This window comes from Microtus ochrogaster, chromosome 5 (genome assembly GCF_000317375.1).
Source record: "Microtus ochrogaster isolate Prairie Vole_2 chromosome 5, MicOch1.0, whole genome shotgun sequence".
Taxonomy (NCBI): Eukaryota; Metazoa; Chordata; class Mammalia; order Rodentia; family Cricetidae; genus Microtus; species Microtus ochrogaster.
Window position 1 is genome coordinate 41,576,772 of NC_022012.1, and position 19,280 is coordinate 41,596,051.

The following is a 19,280-nucleotide window of genomic DNA, read 5'->3' on the forward strand; positions in this document are numbered from 1 at the left end:
AGCATCAGAAGGAAGAGACATGAGTGCATTATCCCATGGAATGTGTAGTTGGGAAAGGTGAGTTCCCATTTGAGACTATGATGACAAACATAGGCCCACCCTAAGGCAGCAAAAAGATGGGCTTTCTAGAGCATTCTTCTATAAACTTTTCCTGTTTGAGACTTCACGATGAATCACCAAGAGAATTTCTATTCAGAATGTGTCCTGTTTACAACCCATATTACAAAGAGTTATATTACCATTGTCATCTCTGAGCAGTATGAAGGATACAATCTCATATTCATAGTATGGCTAGTTTATATTGCAGCTTTATGAAAATCTATAGATATCAGTGTCTGCTTTTAATGGATCTTGCTGAAATCCCATTGCCTGGGAAGTTGTGCTGTAAGGAATTATCACAGCGCTTCATCTGACAATTATGATATCATATCAGGAAAATATGACTTCTAAAGTAAGGGAGAAAACTTTGCAGCACCATAACCATTTTTTTTAGTTTGAAAATAAAAAACTAAGGCCTATATGTGCTAATTAGCTGAGTTACCTCAGTTCCACCAATCCCTTTATCCCACCCAAGGCTCTCTGTCAGTGTCAATGAGATTAAACGTCAAACTGGAAACTCTAAAGCTTTTTCTCCTAACTAGAAAAGCATCAACAAGCCACATCATGTTCTGCTGGCAAATAAGAGAACTCCTTGATTGGTCAAACTCTAATCAAACTGTTTAAATGGATGTGAGGTCACCCTAAGGGGACTTTATCTCTAGTGCCAACATCCAATAACCTTTGACCTCATTGTATCGAGTAGCATGGCTGGTCTTTCTCTTCTTTCTTTGCCTTCCTTGCTTTTTGTTCCTTCTCTTCCTCATGTCCTTCAGTCTCAGGGTCTATTCACCCCTAAATAATCCATGTTTGCCAGTTAGTTGTTCTGACTTCAAACTCCTCTGTCTTAGTTAGGGTTTCTATTGCTGCAGCAAAGCATCATGACCAAAAACCAAGTCGAGAGGGAAAGGTTTATTGGGTTTACACTTCCATATTGCTGTTCATCATCTAAGGAAGTCAGGACAGGAACTCAGACAGCATGGGAACCTAGAGGCAGGAACTGATGCAGAAGCCATGGAGAGGTGCTGCCTACTGACTTGCTCAGCCTGATTTTTTTTTTTTAAATAAAACCCAGGACCACCAGCCCAGGGATGGCACTGCATAACTTGGGCCGGACCCTCCCCCACCAAAAATTAATTAAGAAAATGCCTTACAGCTTGAGAGACATTTTCTCAATTAAGTTCCCCTCCTTTCAGATAATTATAGCTTGTGCCAAGCTAACATAAAACTAGCACATCATCCAATATGCCTTTTCTAGATTATTTCCCACCTACCACCTTCCGGTTCTGTGGCTTCAATCTCTACTCAAGACCCCATCTTAATGGCTGCTTCTAGTTCTAGAGGATCATTTCAGCTGCTATTGCCTGGCTGAATATTTCTTATTTCAAAATCCAAAAGAAAACTATCATCTTCTTTCCAGTGTCCATCCTCCCCAAAAAACAGTGAAACATCATAGCAAACCAGGCTCCCTGAGTTCCTGCCTTCAATGATTGTCATCAATACTTACCACAGTTCAAGTCTAAAAGGCATTCATGCCCCCAGTGTAATATTACTTGAAAATAAATCTGGCCCTTCAGTTCAACTACTTGAGTGAATTCCTATTACTTACAAAAAATATGAAAACATCTTAGCTTGTCAACCATGATGCTGTCTGTTCCATGTACATATAAATGTGTGTGTTTCCAGTTTTTTCTCTTGATATCTATCTTCTGTCAAGCTATATTCTAGCCATTCTATTTGTGTGTGAGTACAGGTGCCCAGGAATAGCTATTCTATCTGCAATTTTCTAAATACATATTGTGTTCTCTAAGGTTTTTGAAACTCATAAGGGACCACTGTCTCTAACCTTTCTTCTACATAATTTCAGTCCATTGGATGGGTCGTAACTTTTAAGACTCAACAAAAAAGCCTTTTCCTACTAGGATGCTTTGCTGATAGGCAGACATTACACTTGCTCCGTGAATAGGTGAAGGCCTTTCTTTTCTGTCTGGTACCCAAATTATAAAAATAATTATATGTTGTGTATCTGTTCTCTTACTGTTCTGTGAGTTCCTGGATAGTAGATATATCCTCTGATCTACTTATCTTTCCAAAATACAACAATGGCCACTTCACAGAGACACTCTGAATTTTTCCCTTCCGATGGGTGTGTATTTGGATCTGACACTAATACCTGGGTATATGCCCATAGAATTGACTGGAGCAAACTATGACTTGGATGCCTGTGGTAAATTTCCCTTCAGTGGGAACTGGGACTGCTCTTTCACCCAGTTTATGCGTAGTTTTCTGCAACCTGCTACATCACTAAATTTTTTGTCTTGCCAGCTGGTATTCAACTCTTGGTATTCAAGAGATTATTGTTAACTCTGATTCTAGAAGAATAAACTTTTGAGTAGAGCGTTAAATTACTCATTTAGGAATATGGATTTAGCTGGCTTTGAGTTTCGTGAAGATTCATAGACACTCCTCACAAAGTCGAGCTGTTTAGTGCTTAGTCTTAATCTAAGACGACAAAAGCTGTCTACTAGGTAGGGCCGAGGATTTATCTAGTTCAATTTGCCTCTAACTTAACATTAATTTGTCAAATACTTTCCTGTAAGAAGTTGGCATTAAGGATACTTTAATGTACCTTTGATAAGGCTCACAGATTGTTTCAGGGTCCCTAGAATGCTACAACAAAATACCAGAGGCTAGGTGCCTTAAACTAGGACTTCTAATTTATTTTCTGCTTGTGATGCCTATTTGCCTAGGAAATTTCTATGCAACCCAAGGTATGTATGTGTATATCCATATATAATATGTGAACAAATGAAACATTTATCCATAAAAACAAATAAAAAATAGTTCTTTGGTGTACAGTGTTACCATTTAGTAAAGATTAATGGAAATTTACACACCGATAAGCTGGGTTTGTTTATTCAGTTTTGCATAAAAACTTGAACCTTAGCTGAATATTTGGTACTTTAGGATACAGACTTCAATACTTTTCAGAGTTGATTGAAGTTGTTAGTTTATAATTGACAAAACTGAGAACGTTGCTTTGCAAAGATAAGTAGCATAAAACAGCAGAAGCATGTCTGGGGCCATTTTAGAAATTATTGGCAATTCTGCCCCAATCTCGAGCCCATATTATTTGAATAATTTAAAAATAAAATATAAGTCATCAAATAGCATTTTTGTTTTTTTTAAAAAACAACCCCAAACAATCCAAAGATGTACTAACTGAGACATGCTGAGGAACAATGGTAGCAAAACATAAACAGACTTTGCTTCTCATACTTAAACCATCACGTTCCTCCAAGAGCAGAGAAGCAGCACACTGTGACTCGGGGCGCACAGTGCTTTCAAACTTGGGCTTGGGTGTTGCAAACTAAGGCTGCGGTGACGTCACACAGGGAGTTGTCAGGAACATCTCAAATTCATCACATATTTGATTTTCAGTTCCTGTTTGACAGTTGCATGTTAAGGATTCTCAGTGGCGCCAGTTTTTCAAATGACCTTCACATGACTCCATGGAGGCTATGAACCACAATTTAAGAAGCGAAAGCTGAAACAACAAAACATTATTTTCCTTCCATTCTTAAAGTTTAGCAGAGTGGCTCTCAACCTTCCAAATGCTGTGACCCTTTAATACAGTTCCTCCTGTTGTGGTGACCCCCAGCCATAAAATTATTTTCATTGTGGTTTCATAATTGTGATTTTGCTGCTGTTATGAATCATAATATAAACGTCTGTGTTTTCCAGTGATCTTTGGCGACTCCTCTGAAAGAGTCATTGTGACCCCCAAAGGGGTCTTGACCCAAAAGTTTAGAAACATTGGCCTAGAGGCTTAAAGTCCAAATCATGGTGCCAGTATTGTTAAATCCTTGTGAATATCCTCTTGACTTGTAAAGTCCACCTGTCACCATGAATGTGCCATACTTCCTTTGCACACACTTCTAGAACTCTACTGTCTCTTTGTTCTTAAAGAGCTTGAAGATCATGGAGGCCTCATTCTCACGATCTCATTTAAACGTAATTACCTCTCAAAGGTCCTACCCCCAAAGAGCATTGCACTGGGGCTTAAAGTTTCATTGTAGGAATTGGTGTGTAGGGGGACATGTAACATGAGGGCCTGCTTGCTGGGATTTCTGTCCTGCCCAGTTCCCCAGCCATTTAGTCCCAGAGAAAATCACACAGAGAGTCTACATTAGGTTATAACTGATTGGCCCCTTAGCTCAGGCTTCTTATTAACTCTTGTACCTTATATTAACCCATTATTCTTATCTACGTTAGCCACATGGCTCGGTACCTCTTCCAGCGGGGTAGGTCACTCCTTGTTTCTTGGGTGGTCTGGGCAGGACTCCCAAGGGAACGTCCTTCTTCCCAGAATACTCCTGTTCTCATCGCCCCACCTCTACTTCCTGTCTGGTTCACCCGCCTATACTTCCTGCCTGGCCAATCAGCATTTATTTAAAATATGATTGACAGAATACAGACAATTCTCCCTCACCAGGGACAGGGTAGGAATCACAGTCAGTAACATGGATTAAAATACTTTTCTATGAATATTTAAATAACTCAGTAGCTGGGCAAATGCTGACTCTGAATACTGTTTTCCTTTTCTTAATAATTTGTCTGAGTTGCTCTTATACATGGGTATTAAAATAATTAGCATTTTAAGAGGCAAAATGTTACTAAGTTGCCATTAATTATCTCTGATCTATTTCCACAAACATGAATCCCCTTTAATGCTTATTTTTTATATATGTTTATCCACATTTCTCAACTGTTTCGGTGAAGGCAAACAATATTAAGTCTCTGGTTTGTCATAAAAAAAAAAAAAAAAAAGAAAGCAAGAAAGAAGGAAACCAGGGTCCTGGTGCTTCTGGCAAGTTTGTTCTAACACAAATCGCACCCAGATTGTAATTCTGATAAGTATTTCAGTTCTTTCTTGAAAAAAATTAAATTCACAAAACAATTGATTATCAGTTATAAACGGCAAAAACACCATCTGGTTTTTAAAATTGGTTCAATCCATGAAGCAAGGGGAAAAATGTTGGAACTTGTTCTTGGCGATGAGTTCTAGTCCGTGGAGCAGAAAATGACGCGCTTTACTATGAGAAAGCCAGGGTAGTCATAACTTGTACTTAGCGGCTGTGGGAATTTGATGCGTTCCTCGCATGTTCCATATGTTAGATCGCTTGGCGACATCTTTGGTGTGAAAGAGCTGGGGAGTGGGGGGGTGGGAGAGGAGCGAGGCTAGAAGATAGAGCAACAACTGCTTGCTTCATCCCGAGTTCTCACCTCTGGCTCCTACGCAGACGGTGTACCAGGCCTCAGTTTCCATACCTGGTGAAACCGGCTGTGCCAAGTTCCTCAAATCCTACATGGCAGGCAGCATTTCTGTGGCAATCTCTGAGGCTGTTTGCATTCTTCCAGTGAGGTAAGTCATACAGCACTGGCATTTCCTATAGAAATGTCCCATGTTGTTCTTTGCCAACTGGAAATCTGAGTAGGTGTTCATTTGAAGTGCCAAGAGAACGGAGGGAGATGAAAACACTCCAGCTCTTCCAATGTCCCCATTCTGTGTTCTGAGTGTGGGAGGAGTAGGGCCTGGCTACATTCTCCTGGAGCCTCAGCCTCATGAAGAATCCTTTCCTTCGGAGCCTGCTGCAATCCTGTTATTTTCAACAACGTTTCTGGGCTGCTGGCATATTTTCACCTTATGTTAAAAATACAGCTCTCCTTTGCTTATTATTCATGCACTATGATGTGAAATTTATTCCTTCACTTAACACATATTTATTCAGGCACAGTGCAGCATAGTGGTTAGTTGTGAGGGTTCTGTCTACAATTTGGAATTTTTTTTTTTAAGGCTGGCGTTTAGTTTTTCTAGCCATGTTGAATTAAAAATGGAGGGAAACAATAGAATGTTTCAGTGCTTAAACAAGATCACGCACAAAAATTCCTTGGTAAGGACTCAAGGACACATGAGTTGCAGCCACATAAAGAACACCCTCTTGCGCCTAGCCCTGGGCTATTGTGACTGAGATGTAGGGTCAGATTTAGCAGTATACATTCCGTTGTCAGCCCCTGGCTTTTCATTCTAATTTGGGTAGAAATCTGCTTTGTGTCGGGTCTGATCAAGGTAGTTCACTTCTGGCAATGATAACACATAGGATTTTTGAGGACTGGACGTTATCCTGGTGGCCACACGGTGTTGGTTTTCTGCCTCTTGTACTGTGATTTGTCCACTGGAGCTTTCTCGACTTCTGGAGGACTGCCTGCAGTTGGTGCATTGGGGCCTATAATTACAGAGCAGAAGATCCAGGGATGGGGAGACAGGGCAGTTTCAAAAATTAGTTTATGCATAATGGATAATATGAGGCTGCTTTAATGTGTAACTCATTTGATGGGTTGGCTGATCTTAACTTCCTTTTTGATATTTATTTTTTTAATTTATTTGCGACATGAGGACACGAGGGCTTTGGTAGGGCTCTTCTACACTACAGTTCAGATTCAGCAATTTCCATTCAGTAATCTCTTGGTCATTTAGCCACAGATAATTTGTCATGGTTTGTTTTAGCTGTTGTGATATTGATATTTATTATGCAAATTGTATTTCCTACATCTTATTGTTCTGCATTCTATGAATACTTAAATTATTATAAACCTTTACACTTAATACGGCTCGTCCTTCAATTTGATGCTTGAGCAACAGAGGGTCAGAGCGCACACGGTCTTCTAGAGAGGAAGTAAATAAGTAATTAAAAGGCAGACAAACAAGAGAGCCGCCTGCTTGGTTGAAAAGAAAGCAAAGATAATTTAGGGGAGGGAGAGTGTGTCCAGAGAGGCATCCCAGTCTCTTCAGCAGGAGAACTTCTCCGAGACACAACTGAAACCGGGAGCACCTGTTGGTCTCTAGAAGCCTTAAAAAGGATTGAAAGCACAGCAGAGAAAGGAATTGATTTGTGCCCTGGAGGAGTAACTCGGCTGACTCTCCCTATCTTGGCAGCACTTGGTTCCCCACATTTCCTTTCCCACAAACCTGACGGGTAGATTTTTTGTTTTTCTGTGCGTGAAATCTTAAATATATATTGCTTACATGCTAAAAATCTACTAAATCTGGGAAGGATACTTTCAACAAGCTGGGGAGCCCGAGCATCCCCCACCCCCGCCCGCGATTTACCGTTCCCCAGAATCTACAGCCAAACATACTCTTGAAAATCCCAGAACGCGACTCCTCGGCTTCAGTCTCTCTACTATCCCTTAGTCTACCGCTAGGTTGTTGAGCGGGCTCTCCCGCTTCGCTGGACGTGCAAAGCACGCATGCACTTCTCCCAGATTGTTTTGTCGATCCGGGGACCTGCATTCGCACTCTCCACTCCCTGGCTTCCCAAAGATTGCATTCCTTCGTGCAAGGTGAAGGAAGGAAATTCGCAAAGTGTGACTTCCACAGGCCAAAGCACACGCAGTGCTCGGGCCCAGGAGCCTCGGGGTGAGACTCGCCAGGCGTGAGTCCGCCGCGGCGAATGCCGTAAATGTTCCTAATAAAGGTGCCGGGAAACTAGAGACCAGCCTCCTGGAGCCGCAGCCCCCCTCCCCCGCCTTCTCGCCCGGCGCCCGGGCAGTACACTTTTCCTCCAGCCGGGAAGCTAAGCCGAATTTTAACGTAAACATATTTGCATAGGCCCCTCCCATAGGCCCCGCCCCTAGGTGGCGCGGGCGCGCGGCCGAACGCGAGCGCCAGGGGGCGGCGTGGGGGAGGGGGCTAGTCCTTCGAGAGCCGTGTTGGGCTCGCGGTGCCACGATTGGTCGGTCCTGACTCCGCCTTTAGCACATCTCATTAGCATCTCATTAGCTGTCCGCTCGGGCTCGGGAGGCAGCGACCGCCGCCAGTCTGAGGCAGGTGCCCGACATGGCGAGTGCTGTGCTGCCGAGTGGATCCCAGTGTGCGGCGGCAGCGGCTGTAGCGGCGGCGGCAGCGCCTCCCGGGCTCCGGCTCCGGCTCCTGCTGTTGCTCCTCTCGGCCGCGGCACTGATCCCCACAGGTAGGTTGTGGGCACCCGCGGATTGGTCCCGAAATACCCCCCCCCCGGGCACCCCTAGGAGCCGTAGCTATGGAAGGGGGGACGTTTCCATGACAACCTCCCCCCACTTCCCAAATCCGAAGCGGCGGGAGCGTGGCAAGGAAAGTCGGGGATGCGATGGAAGGGGCCGAGGGGTCGGCGCCCCTTCTCTCCTGCCCGCCGGCTGCGGATGGGCGCCCTCAGGGATGGCTGCACCCACACCTCTTCCTCCTGGCGTAGCGCGGGGTGCTGAGTGGAGTGGGCTTAGGGGCCAGGAGCTCGCGCGTGGGGGAAGGGAAGACCTCTGAGGCGCCCCGAACCTTCTGGACCCTCCGAAACTCGCTCTTGTCCCTGGAACTTGCAGGTCCTTCTGTGTCCCCGGGCTTAGCCTTCGTCCCCTCCGTTTCAGCTCGGCCCCCCAATCGATTCTCCGTTTCCCGAAGCTTTTTCCCCGCGGGTCCCCAGGACATCCCCACAGTCGTGTCCTCTCCCTCGCTTCCTTGCCCGCGCTCTGCAGGTCCCCCGCCCCAGAGCTGCACTCCTCTCGTGTTTCCCTCCAGCCGAACGCAGCCCCTCGGCCCCCTCCGCTGGGCTGCGGGTCGGCTTGGCTGGAATCCAGGCAGGGAAAGTTCCCGGCTCGGGGGCGGCCGCTCGTCGCCGCGGCTACAGAAGGGGCTCCGTGTGCCTTCAGCCGGTCCGCGCCACGAAGGCCTCTGCCGCGAGTGGGGATCCGGGATTTCCCGGCTGCGCGTCCTTCGGGCAAGCGGCCCGCAGGTGGTGGCGGGGGCGTTCGCGGCCTCTGCGGCCCGGCTCTCGCCCTGCGGGCCTCGGGGCTCTACCCGCGTGGCCGGCCGTCTTGAGAATCTGCCCGGGTGGCGGCTCTGCGAGCGCCGCGCCTTTCCTGAAGACGCCGAGCGCTTGGCAGGAGCCCCGCGTGTGGCTGCCCCTGTGCCGGGCGCGTTGGCGCGGTCGGGAAAGAAGAGGGCAGTGTTTGCATTTGCTAACAAAAGGGAGCCGGAGCTCTTCCTCACCGGAGAGGCCGGCCGCGCTGCGCCCGCCTTCCCGCCACCTCGTCGCTCTCGCCAGCCGCGCGGCGTCCCCGTGCGGCTGTGCCGCCTGCCTCTGGCTCCCTGCGGCCGGTGGCACCGAGCGGCACCGAGCGGGCTGCCGGCCGTGCACGAGGGGATGCGCTAGGGGTTTGAGCCTGCAAAACCCCTCCTTGCAGCTCCAGAGCTGCAGGACCTGGGAGCAACAAGTGGTGGAGGACGCCGCGAGCTCAACCCCCACCTGCGGAACCCCCAGCCAGGGAGGATGCAGCGCTGGGGCCAGCGTGCGGTTCCGGGAGCGCCTCTTTGCTTGGATTGTGTCTTTTGTTTACACGCTAGAGGACACATAGTTATGTAAACACCGCAGGAGACACGCTGTTGGAGGTGGGGGATGCTTGGGAGTGCTAGCTTCGGATTTAGGGGGATGCCAGGTTGGTTGACTTACCCCCCTCAAAAAAATAAAATATAAAACAGGTTTGCGGAGAAGAACCCATGGAAGCTTTAAGGGTGGGAGCCTGGCAGCACCTTCTATTCCAGCTTGAGAATTTTGTCTTCCATGCTACAGTCTGTCTTCGGATGTTTATATGTTTTTCTTCTGTGAATTCTTAATTTATGAGTTACGAGATAATTAGGTTTAGCCGAAGCCCGTGTGGTTACAACTTAATTTCTGGTGATGCCACTGACTGGAAGGGTTCGATAGAGTGTTCCCGAAAGAGATCCCTCGTGCTGCATTGTAAAAAGCGCCACTGTCAGTTAAACGTGAGCGTGAGTAAAGGCTGGGTAACTGGTGCATTACAGAGGCAACAATAGACTTGTATTGGCTGCAGAACGAAGGGTGGGGGTGGGAAGCGCTGACCCGGGATATTGCCTTTCCACTATAAATGGGAGCCATGCAGTGTCACTAAACCAGCCGAGTAGGCTTAGATTTTGCCTCCCTTGTCAAGCCTGCTCATTGAAGGCACGGGGTAGTAACAACCGTACTATATTTGTACTATCTCTCGGCGAGAAGTTGCCTTTTCGGCGAGGGATGTGTGCTGACTCAGAAAGGAACGGTCTGGAACTCAACCGTGCATGTCAACGCTACAGGAAAATTCTGTTGCCAGTTACCATGGAAGCAGCTTCTTGCTCTTGTGTACATCCCTGTTTGTATGCCGCTTATCAGATTGTGTTCAAATTAGAAAGCAATTGGGTTTGATTTGTAGTGAGAGGGTGAGATGACTTTCTTTAATTTCTTTGAATGTTAGTGTGTGTGTGTGTGTGTGTGTGTGTGTGTACACTGTGTGTGTGTGTGTGTGTACACTTTGAGAGATGGTCTTGGCCAAGCCCTAGATTCCATACTGCAGGGGTCAATTTCAGGTGGACACCGAAGGACTCCTTTTCCTCACATGCTAAGCTAAAGCTTTTTCAGGGGCCTCTGCTTTTCATTCCCCGGTTAGAGAACCTGTTGGTGCTACCTGCTAACTTCATTAGGCTTGTTTTATTCCCATTCTTGCCGGGAAAGCCAAGTCCTGCTATTGTGGACTGGGGTTCTGTTCTGTTTGCCTCTGTAGCTGAAGCCATCCTGCCTGTCCCCCGCCCTTACCTCCATCCCAGAGGAAATCCACTCTCATCTCCTGTGGTGTTTGGGTGAAACAGACCCAAAATGCAGCCAGAGTAGGATCACCTGTGCTGTGTTACTCACTCTTACCATGTTTAAGGTGCAGGCATGCTGCTGTTTGGGATCCTGAAGGAACCTTCAGTAGATCATCCTGCTCTTACCCTGTGCAGGATTCGAGACAATGGTTGTGGGGTGGCAGTTAGTCCCTGCTTGCCCTAGCCGGTTGGGACTTGGTTGAGCTTTGTTGGAACTTGCATACCAGGGACAGGGACTTTGCAAAAGTGGACGCCCTGCTATTGTTGCCTTTCCCTGCATCAAATTGAATAGTCACTGGGGGGACTTGCACTTGCCTATGATAGCTTCGATAAAATATCCCTCATTAATGCCACTTTATATTTACAGTGTGTCACTGGAGACGCACAAGGCTTCATTTAGTGACTTGTGTGACGAGACAAGCTTGCATTATTTGCCCGGGACATTTTGGAGGAACAAGAGACCCATTGAGCAATCTTTTGAAATGAACAAATACGAAAAAGGGGGGAATAAAAGAGCAGGCAGTTCTCCGGAACAAAGAGCTTTATTCATATGGATGTTGTACATGCTTTATCCAGTTTTCCCCAGTGGCTCTCCTGGTAAAGGGGGGTGGGATGGGGAAGGTGATAACAGGCCGGGCGCTCTGGCTTCCTCTCTTACTTCCTGACTTCCCATTCTTACTGGATTTGGTTCCCTACTCACCGCCTGCTTCTCAATCTCCACTCCCTCCAAAACCCCAGAATGTAACAGCCTCTTAGGTTTCAAAGGAGATTTTGAAATCTTTTTCTGCCATTGTTGGCTCTTAAGGAAGAAACTGCTGGGTAGCTAGCTACCTGTTGACTGATCAACATTGGACAGTGTACTGGGTGTGGGGAAAGAGATGCCACTGTCTATGACATGTGTCAGAATGGTAGGTAAGATGTCTTGCAATTATCACATTAGCCTCGTGATTATTTTTAAGGGTGTTGTTAAAATGAAAATCCCGTATTTTAAAAATTGTTATTAATGGTGCTCTTGGGTTTTATTTTTAAACTTTACTCCCGTACCTGGTACATTTCAGCTTCATATGTGATATTTTTTTCTTTTAATTTTTCAACCTCTATTGTTAAGTTGACCCCCTCCCCTTTAAAATGGATAGTAATACTATGAAAATCAATGCTACGAGACTCATTCTTATTGGGTCTATGTATGTGATATTTTAAAGCTAATTGACCACATAGAATTTGTATTAATTTTTTAATGTTTTGATTGATTGGTGTGTGTGTGTGTGTGTGTGTGCGTGTGTGTTGTTTAACAAAAAGACTATTTTTATGTGAGGGGTATTTCTTACAAGGGGCTAAGCTAATTGATACTGTGGTTTGAATGGAAATTGACCACATATGAAGAAAATTTAAAAGAAAGAAATCCAGAATTAAAATGTTGTATATCTTTCTTTGGAAGAATGCTACTGACCATTATGCTGGGCATTTTTAACAGAAAATCCAGCACAGAAAGGAGAAATCACACAGCGACATCTGTTGCAGAACTGAAAATTTGCTGCTCTGAAATGGAAGCAATTAGCCCCGTGTAACCACCTAATAGTATCAGAGTGTGTGTGCCGACACAAATATGAGCATGTGCACGTTTACATTTGCACACACGCACATTATACAGAAGCTCACGTATTCAAATTAAAGTACTAGAACGTGCAACATTGGAGTGCCGAAGTGCTTTAAAAACTATTAGAGATTCTCATGATTATGGAACTGCCGAAAACGAAAGATAATGACAATCTTCTTAGGAAACACCATTGTTTTCAGGTGAGGCCACTGACGCCCAACTCAGCTAAGATTGAGTTAGCTGTAGATCTTGGATGGGGACAGGTCCCTTGATGTTCAGCCAGTGGACCTTTTTTTTTTTTTTTTTTGTTCTTCCTCCAGGCAGCGATGCCCAGACAGAGAAGCGGATCATGGGAGGATACTACCTTGGCTAAAACTATTTTGTATTCTGAAGGCGGCGAGATTAATTGTTTGCTCTAGGTAATAAACCCATGGATCAGAAGGAGTGACCTCTGGGAAGAAAGGACCAGCTCTTGGTACCTTTGCCTTTGGTGTTGACAAATGATTCTGCAACCTCTGGACTTTATTTGGCAGCCACTGCGCGAATGTCGTCCAAAGTGCCTTCATATGGGAGACCGCCGGGTTGTGTTGTTGTAATAAGTCACAGGCAAGAGCTAAGCTTCAGGAAGCACATGTTCTGGTTTTTAAGAATTTCATTTGTCTTTTCTGAGTCTACAACAGGAGCCTAGCTTGGTTTTCTCTGCAGGTTCTCCTTCGTCATTTGCGGAGAAAAAGCTAAAGGGAAATTTTTCTTTTCCTTAAAGGAAAACATTTTTTTTTTTCAGGATGACTTTTATATTGGCCTTTATATTTTCTCTCCCCTACCTCCAACTTGGTTATGGGAAATTTCAAATATACACAAAAGCAGAAAGGATGCCCTACTAAATTCTGCATGGAATCACCCGGTCTCAATAGTTACCCACCCCTACACATCCGTCCCCTCTGTGCCTTTTTCCACTCCCAGATTATTTTAAATAAATCTCGGACATCCTATAATTTTTCTACAGTCGTTTCAGAATGAATCTCTAAGATGCAGCCTTCCACTCATAATTACAGTATCGTTATCTGAATTATACAGATTCTCAACTGGATATTCTGAATCTTGCCTACTACCCTTGCCTTTCCGAGGAAGGCGGAATGAAGGGTTGTCTCAGTGGGTAATGGCTGAGCAGAAACTAGAGCCTCAGAGCGATGACTGTTTGTGCTCAGGAGACCTTTCCTGTGGTTTAGTTTATTTTGAGCAAGGTTTTGTTTGGATCGGATAAGATGAGTTTTATTATGGTGTAAATATGGTTGTGTAAATATGCAGTAATTGTGGCTAATCCCGCCACTGTGGCCTGTACCCTTGGCAAAACTAGCCATTTCCAGTTGTTCCCATAATGAATACCCACCAGCTGCAGATTTTTGTAGGGAAAGCTTATTTTAGTTTGGTTGTGAGATACCCTATTCACACACAGGCACACACACAGAAACACATAGACAAACACACACTGGGGCATGTACCTTCCAGTCCTCCATAGTATAAAGCCATTATATTTTGTACATATGTTGCTTAAAAAAATGTCTTTTTCCATTTCTGACTGACTGTAACTAACATGATGAAAATGTCTTTGGTGGCATGAGAGGCACATGCTACTTACCGTGAGTACTCTGCTGTTATTCTTGTGAGTTGGTGCTAAGGGCTAACAGGGGAGAGGAAAGGTTACTAACTTTATTTCTCAATATTTGCCCCCATTGATTTAAAATAAAATTTTAATATTTCAGCTGGAAATGTTGGACAGCCTTAATGCTCATTTCTGAAATTCTTTTTTTTACCCCTGAAAATAAGTCGCCCCCCCCCCAAAGTTTGTGACCTGAGGTTGCCCCTTCTTTTCCCTTTCCTCCCTCCCTAAATTTCTTTTTTTTTTGATTAAAATTTTTTACTATGATTTTATTTAATGTGTATGAGTGTTTTGCTTACGTGTGTACTACATTCATGAAGTGCGTGCCTGGTGCCTAGCGGAGTCAGAAGTGGGCATCAGATCCCCTGGAACTGGAGCTGTGGATGGTTGTGAGCTTCCTTGTGCATGCTGAGAACTGAACCCAGGTCTGCAAGAGCAACAAGTGCTCTTAACTTTTGACCAATCTCTCCAGCCCCTTCATTTTTGTTGTTGTTGTTCCCAGCCAAACAATACATTACATATGAGATGATGTTTAGGGGTCTGAGGGGGCCTGGCCAGGAAAAACCCCTCTCCTGAGTTGGCCTTTGGTCAAGAAAATGCGTTTAGGAATTTGTACATCCAGGGCTTGGGGAATTTCACCAAAATGGGGGAGGCAACCTGACAACCTTTGTCTGGAAGCCATCAATGAAGGAAGGAACCCACTGGAATGTTGTAATCATAAGTGATACCTCCTTGTGGAATTTCAGAAGCCACAGGTTCTTTTTCAGAGATTTAAATTGCAGGCTCTAGGCAGCAGCTGCCGTTGGGGTTAATGAACACTTTTTCTTTTCTTCTTTGAAGGTCTTCCAGTGCGTGTCCTCCAGAGCCTTTCCATGGACCAGGGTTAGACAAAGGGGAGATGTGGGTATTTGTATGGCCCAAATGATGTGTAGCCTTGATGGTTGTGCAAAAGAGAAGCTCAGTGTGGAGATGCGGAAAGAGGTGCCAAGACTGACTAGCGGGGGTCTTGAACAAAGTGATTGCCTTAAGGATGAACTGTGGTGGTTTAAAAAAAAAATCTCTTATGAGCTGTTGTACTGGAATCTAGTTACTTAACCCAACATTTTGATGTAGATATTTCAGAGATGTTAAGTAAGCTTGGAGTAAGTGCTGTGAAATAGATTTAAATGTTTGAGGTTGGTGTTCCAGTGAACGCGGAATTCTGTAAATGCTTAGAACAAGTGTCTTGCTCTTGGCAGAGTTCTTTGGTAAAAGTAGACTAATTCCCCCTTCAGCTCTCTAGCACAAGGCGGCACCATCAAGTTACAATTAAGTTATGGCATCCCTGGAGAGCCGAGGAGCAATCTGCCTGAAAACAAAGAGCAACGCCCCATCTCTATCACTGTCCGCACCGGATCTCCACGTGGCTGGGAGAGCGTGCCTGAAATGGACCTTTTCTTTGTTCTGCCACTGATAACTGCTTCCCTGAAAGTCTTCTTTATTATTAGGAGTAATACCACTATTATCCTAGCCCCAGCACCCCACGTCCCTAAATTTGGAGCCCCTTTCCCCTTCTTTCCCCTTTTTATTATTACTATTGTCATTTGAGACGGGGGTCTTATGTTTCCAAGGCTTGTTTAAAGCACTGGCTACGTAGTCAGGGATGGCCTTCAACTCTTGATCTTGTCACTTTCATCTGCTGGTTACAGGTGTCTGCCAACCATACCCAGTTTATGTGACACTAGAGACTGAATTGTAACTGTGCTGCAGATGGCACCTAGGGCATTGACGCGACACTTTACTGACAAAGCTAATTTCCATAAATTGAAATTAAATGGGCCACATCTTGAAACTTGGTGGCCATGTGCTGTGTTTCCCCAGAAACTACCTAGCCACTCCCCTCTCCCGAATTCTGTCTCTGCTACCCAGAGGCAGCTTAAGGCTGCCTGCCGCAGTTCTAATTCCTTTCTGGGCAGGACCAGAGAGTGCTCCCCTCCCAGAAACTTAATCTCAGATTCTTGTTTCTTGCTGCAAATTCAATCTCCGCACTGTTTTGTCTTTAGGTGGCTCCTTCCTCAATTGCTCTCTCATTTCCTCCCTAATTGCCCTCATTTCTTATTACTTTTCAGCCCAATCCTGATGGGACTGGAAGACTGATGACTCTGCCCTGCGACTGAGGAGAAAGTGGTTGTGCCTATCAGCCCTCATCTGGTTGCTGGGGTGCACGCAGCTCCGCTGCTCCTTTAACTCTGTCTTGGCTCATAGGAGAAGGATGGCCGACTCTCTGGCTCTCGTCTCCTTTGAGAATAGACACCTTTTCTTTTGTCTTTCATCTTAACCAACGTGAACTTTGAAGCAGGTCTCCATGCTAGCCTTTCTTTTTCTGTTTTACAGGTGTGTGTGTGCGTGCTTGTTTGTATGTGTGTGTTTCTTTATAGCAGTTAGTGATTGTGTTGTGCATTGTGACAAAAGTTGTCATTATTGTGACCATAATTTTCATGGAATGTTTAAATTTCAGAATATTGAAAATATATTGTGTCTGGTAGAATCTGTTTGACTAGTTTGCTTCACTACATCCTAAAACAATGGTGTGAATGACTTAAATTACAGTTTGTCAAAATGATAGTTTTCAGCTCCAAGTGAAGTTTTTTCAAAGGAGGGCCATTTCTTAAGGGTGAAAAAACAAAGCCAAAAGGCCTTGTGTGGAGCTACTAGCTTGGTATGAGATCAGTCACTGAAGGTGATCTGGGAAATGTCATGTCACCTTGCAGATGGCATCTTGATGGTACTTACATCTGGCCATGTAGTTTCCACGGCAGAGAAACGGCAGAATTGTCTTAATCCTGGGCCTCTATGGAATAGTTTTCAAACACAGTTGAATTGGGAGCAGAGCTACTTACCTCAACACAGTCAGCTTCGCCAGCTTCGCCAATTTTGTGGCAGCTCTAGGTGCTTTCTCATAGAGATTGTAGAGGACAAATTATCATTGGCTCGGTAAACAGAACCGTGGAGTCCTTGTTTCTCGGTACCACCAATGAACTTGCTGTCTTAGGGATCCTTTCAGAGGAGCTGGTATCACCATCTGCCATCCTTCTTGCCTTCGGTTTTCCTGACCTGGTAGAGTTCTTGCTACTCTCCAAAGGTTAGCACTGTGAATGCACAGTAGTACAACCTTTGATTGTCTTCTGATGTTCTGGGACAGTGCTGGGGAAGGGGTCGAGGGTCGGAGTGTGCTTGTGTTTCTGGCTCTTTGCAGTGTTTGCCAGTCTCGACACAAGCTGCCCAGTCTTCTTGCAAGTCACCAGCCTTATTCTTCTGATAGAACGGGAGCATCGCCTCATTTCTCTTGCAGAAACCCTTATTTAAACAATGAAAACTTTAACGATACAGAGAAAAAAAAAAACCAAGTTAATTTAGTACGAAATTACTGTGCAAATGGTTTTATCTCTTAAAAGATTCAAGTAGAGATTAGCTTAGATGACACCCACTTTCACTTTTGCTTGTGCCTATCTTGTGAGCCAGCATCCTCGTGGAGAGTCCCTCGCCCCTTGTCTCCAGCTCTTCACTGCTCGCTCCTGGAGCAGATCTCTCCATCCCTGGTCCAGGTTGGCAAGTGGAAGCCTTGCGTTAGGTTCCACAGCAGGAACATGAACAACAAAGCAGCCTGCTTTAGGAATGACAGTAGTCAAAGCAGAATACACACAGGGACATTTTATGCTGGGAGTATCCATGTCTGTCTATCTCTTTATTAAAATATCTACCTAGTGGTGGCGGGTAAAGTCTACTAATACATATTCATTTGTAAATCCCTTACACGGGCAATATTGAAAAATTATGTTGAAAGGATTAATTCAAGATGTTCTCAGTCTGCTTTGAGAGGAAGTGAAGGAACAAAGTGAGTGAAATCATGTAACATCAGAGAAACAGGGTGATTACAATCTAATTATCAGGCTTTTAAACACAGACTTTATTATTTTAATCAACTTCTTATATTGTATTTGCTATATTGAATAAAGACAGGGTACTGCTAGCACATAAGGCTAGAATAAGGTAGACAATTGAACACTTGATTTATGAAAATTATTTTTCAATGAGAATCTACTTCTATGCTAGGAAACTGTTGGGCATATTTCGGTCTTCCAAAAACGTAGATATATGTGCTTTTTTTTTTCTTCTGAAAATCACAGGGAACTTGAAATGAGTACAATGACAGTGCACATTTATCTCTACCTGACCAAGTGCCATCAGCTCTTAACCTTTTACCCATTCCTGAATAATACATAAACATATATTCCCAGCTTTTCTTTTTCTGAACCCCTGGAAAATGAGTAGTAGGCATGATGCTTGACCCTTGAATATTCATCACGGAATTCCTGAAACTTCGATTATTTTCCTGTGTGGTCTCAGAAACATTGCTACTGTGCAATTTACTTAACTCTGCTCTAGTATCTAGGTCATACTCGGATTTGCCCCATTGGCTTTCGTTGTTGTTTTATCCTTCCCAGTACAGATCCTGAAGTGACCAGCAAACACACAGTGGCTTTGGTTTTCATATCTCTGGGATCTTTCAGTCTACAACCATTTCCACTTGTCCACCCTTTCTCCTTTCCTTTATTTCTCTTTTGTGGTGCTAGCGATCTCCCAGGGCTTCCTGCATGCCAGAATAGTACTCCGTCACTGGGATGCACCTCTCGCCACGTTAAAAGGATTTTTTTTTTTAAATGAAGAATCTTTTATGGCCCTGGCATTTTGAGTCCAGACATGCTGTTTTCTAGAATGTTCTGTGGTTGTACAGATTGTCTAATCCTTTCCCCCTCCTTTGGCTCAGCTTAAGCATCTTCCGCGAGACTACTGGATAAGTGAGCTAATATTGTCATCTTGTAGCTTCTTGTCAATTTTTCTCTGGATTATGGGTAAACATTAATTACTTAGTTTAGGTAGATCACAGATTTCCGCATTGTTGCCTCTTTAATAAAAATGTCTCTGGGATAATTTTGAGAGTGTTGATCCTGTTCTCTTACAGCTCTTCTTGAGTTAATGGGCCAACAGCACTAATAAATGTTGGACATGCTGGTGCTTACACACTTGGCATTTCCCAATTCTGTGATCCCCATATTGGGTGGAGGTATTCCTGTGTGAGAAGATCTTGTCCCATCCCACTCCTTTCTTGTGGATTTAAAAAGTAAAATTCAATGTGATTTGGCTGTGGCTCATTACCA

The 19,280-nt window shown here is 44.6% G+C and overlaps 1 protein-coding gene across 6 annotated transcripts in view; it reads left to right on the forward strand.

Annotated features, from left to right (window-relative positions):
- The first annotated feature begins 7,959 nt into the window (after positions 1-7,959).
- Cadm1 (cell adhesion molecule 1) overlaps positions 7,960-19,280 on the forward strand; it is a 335,003-nt gene continuing 323,682 nt past the window's right edge. For 2 of the 6 annotated variants that reach the window (XM_005347264.3, XM_005347265.2), the window contains exon 1: positions 7,963-8,129. In XM_005347264.3, coding sequence (XP_005347321.1) covers positions 7,997-8,129 — 133 coding nt within the window. In that variant the 5' untranslated portion in view covers positions 7,963-7,996. Of the gene's footprint in view, positions 8,130-19,280 lie in introns of all 6 variants that reach the window. The other 4 variants (XM_005347267.2, XM_005347268.2, XM_026779076.1 and 1 more) reach the window with 3 other exon arrangements.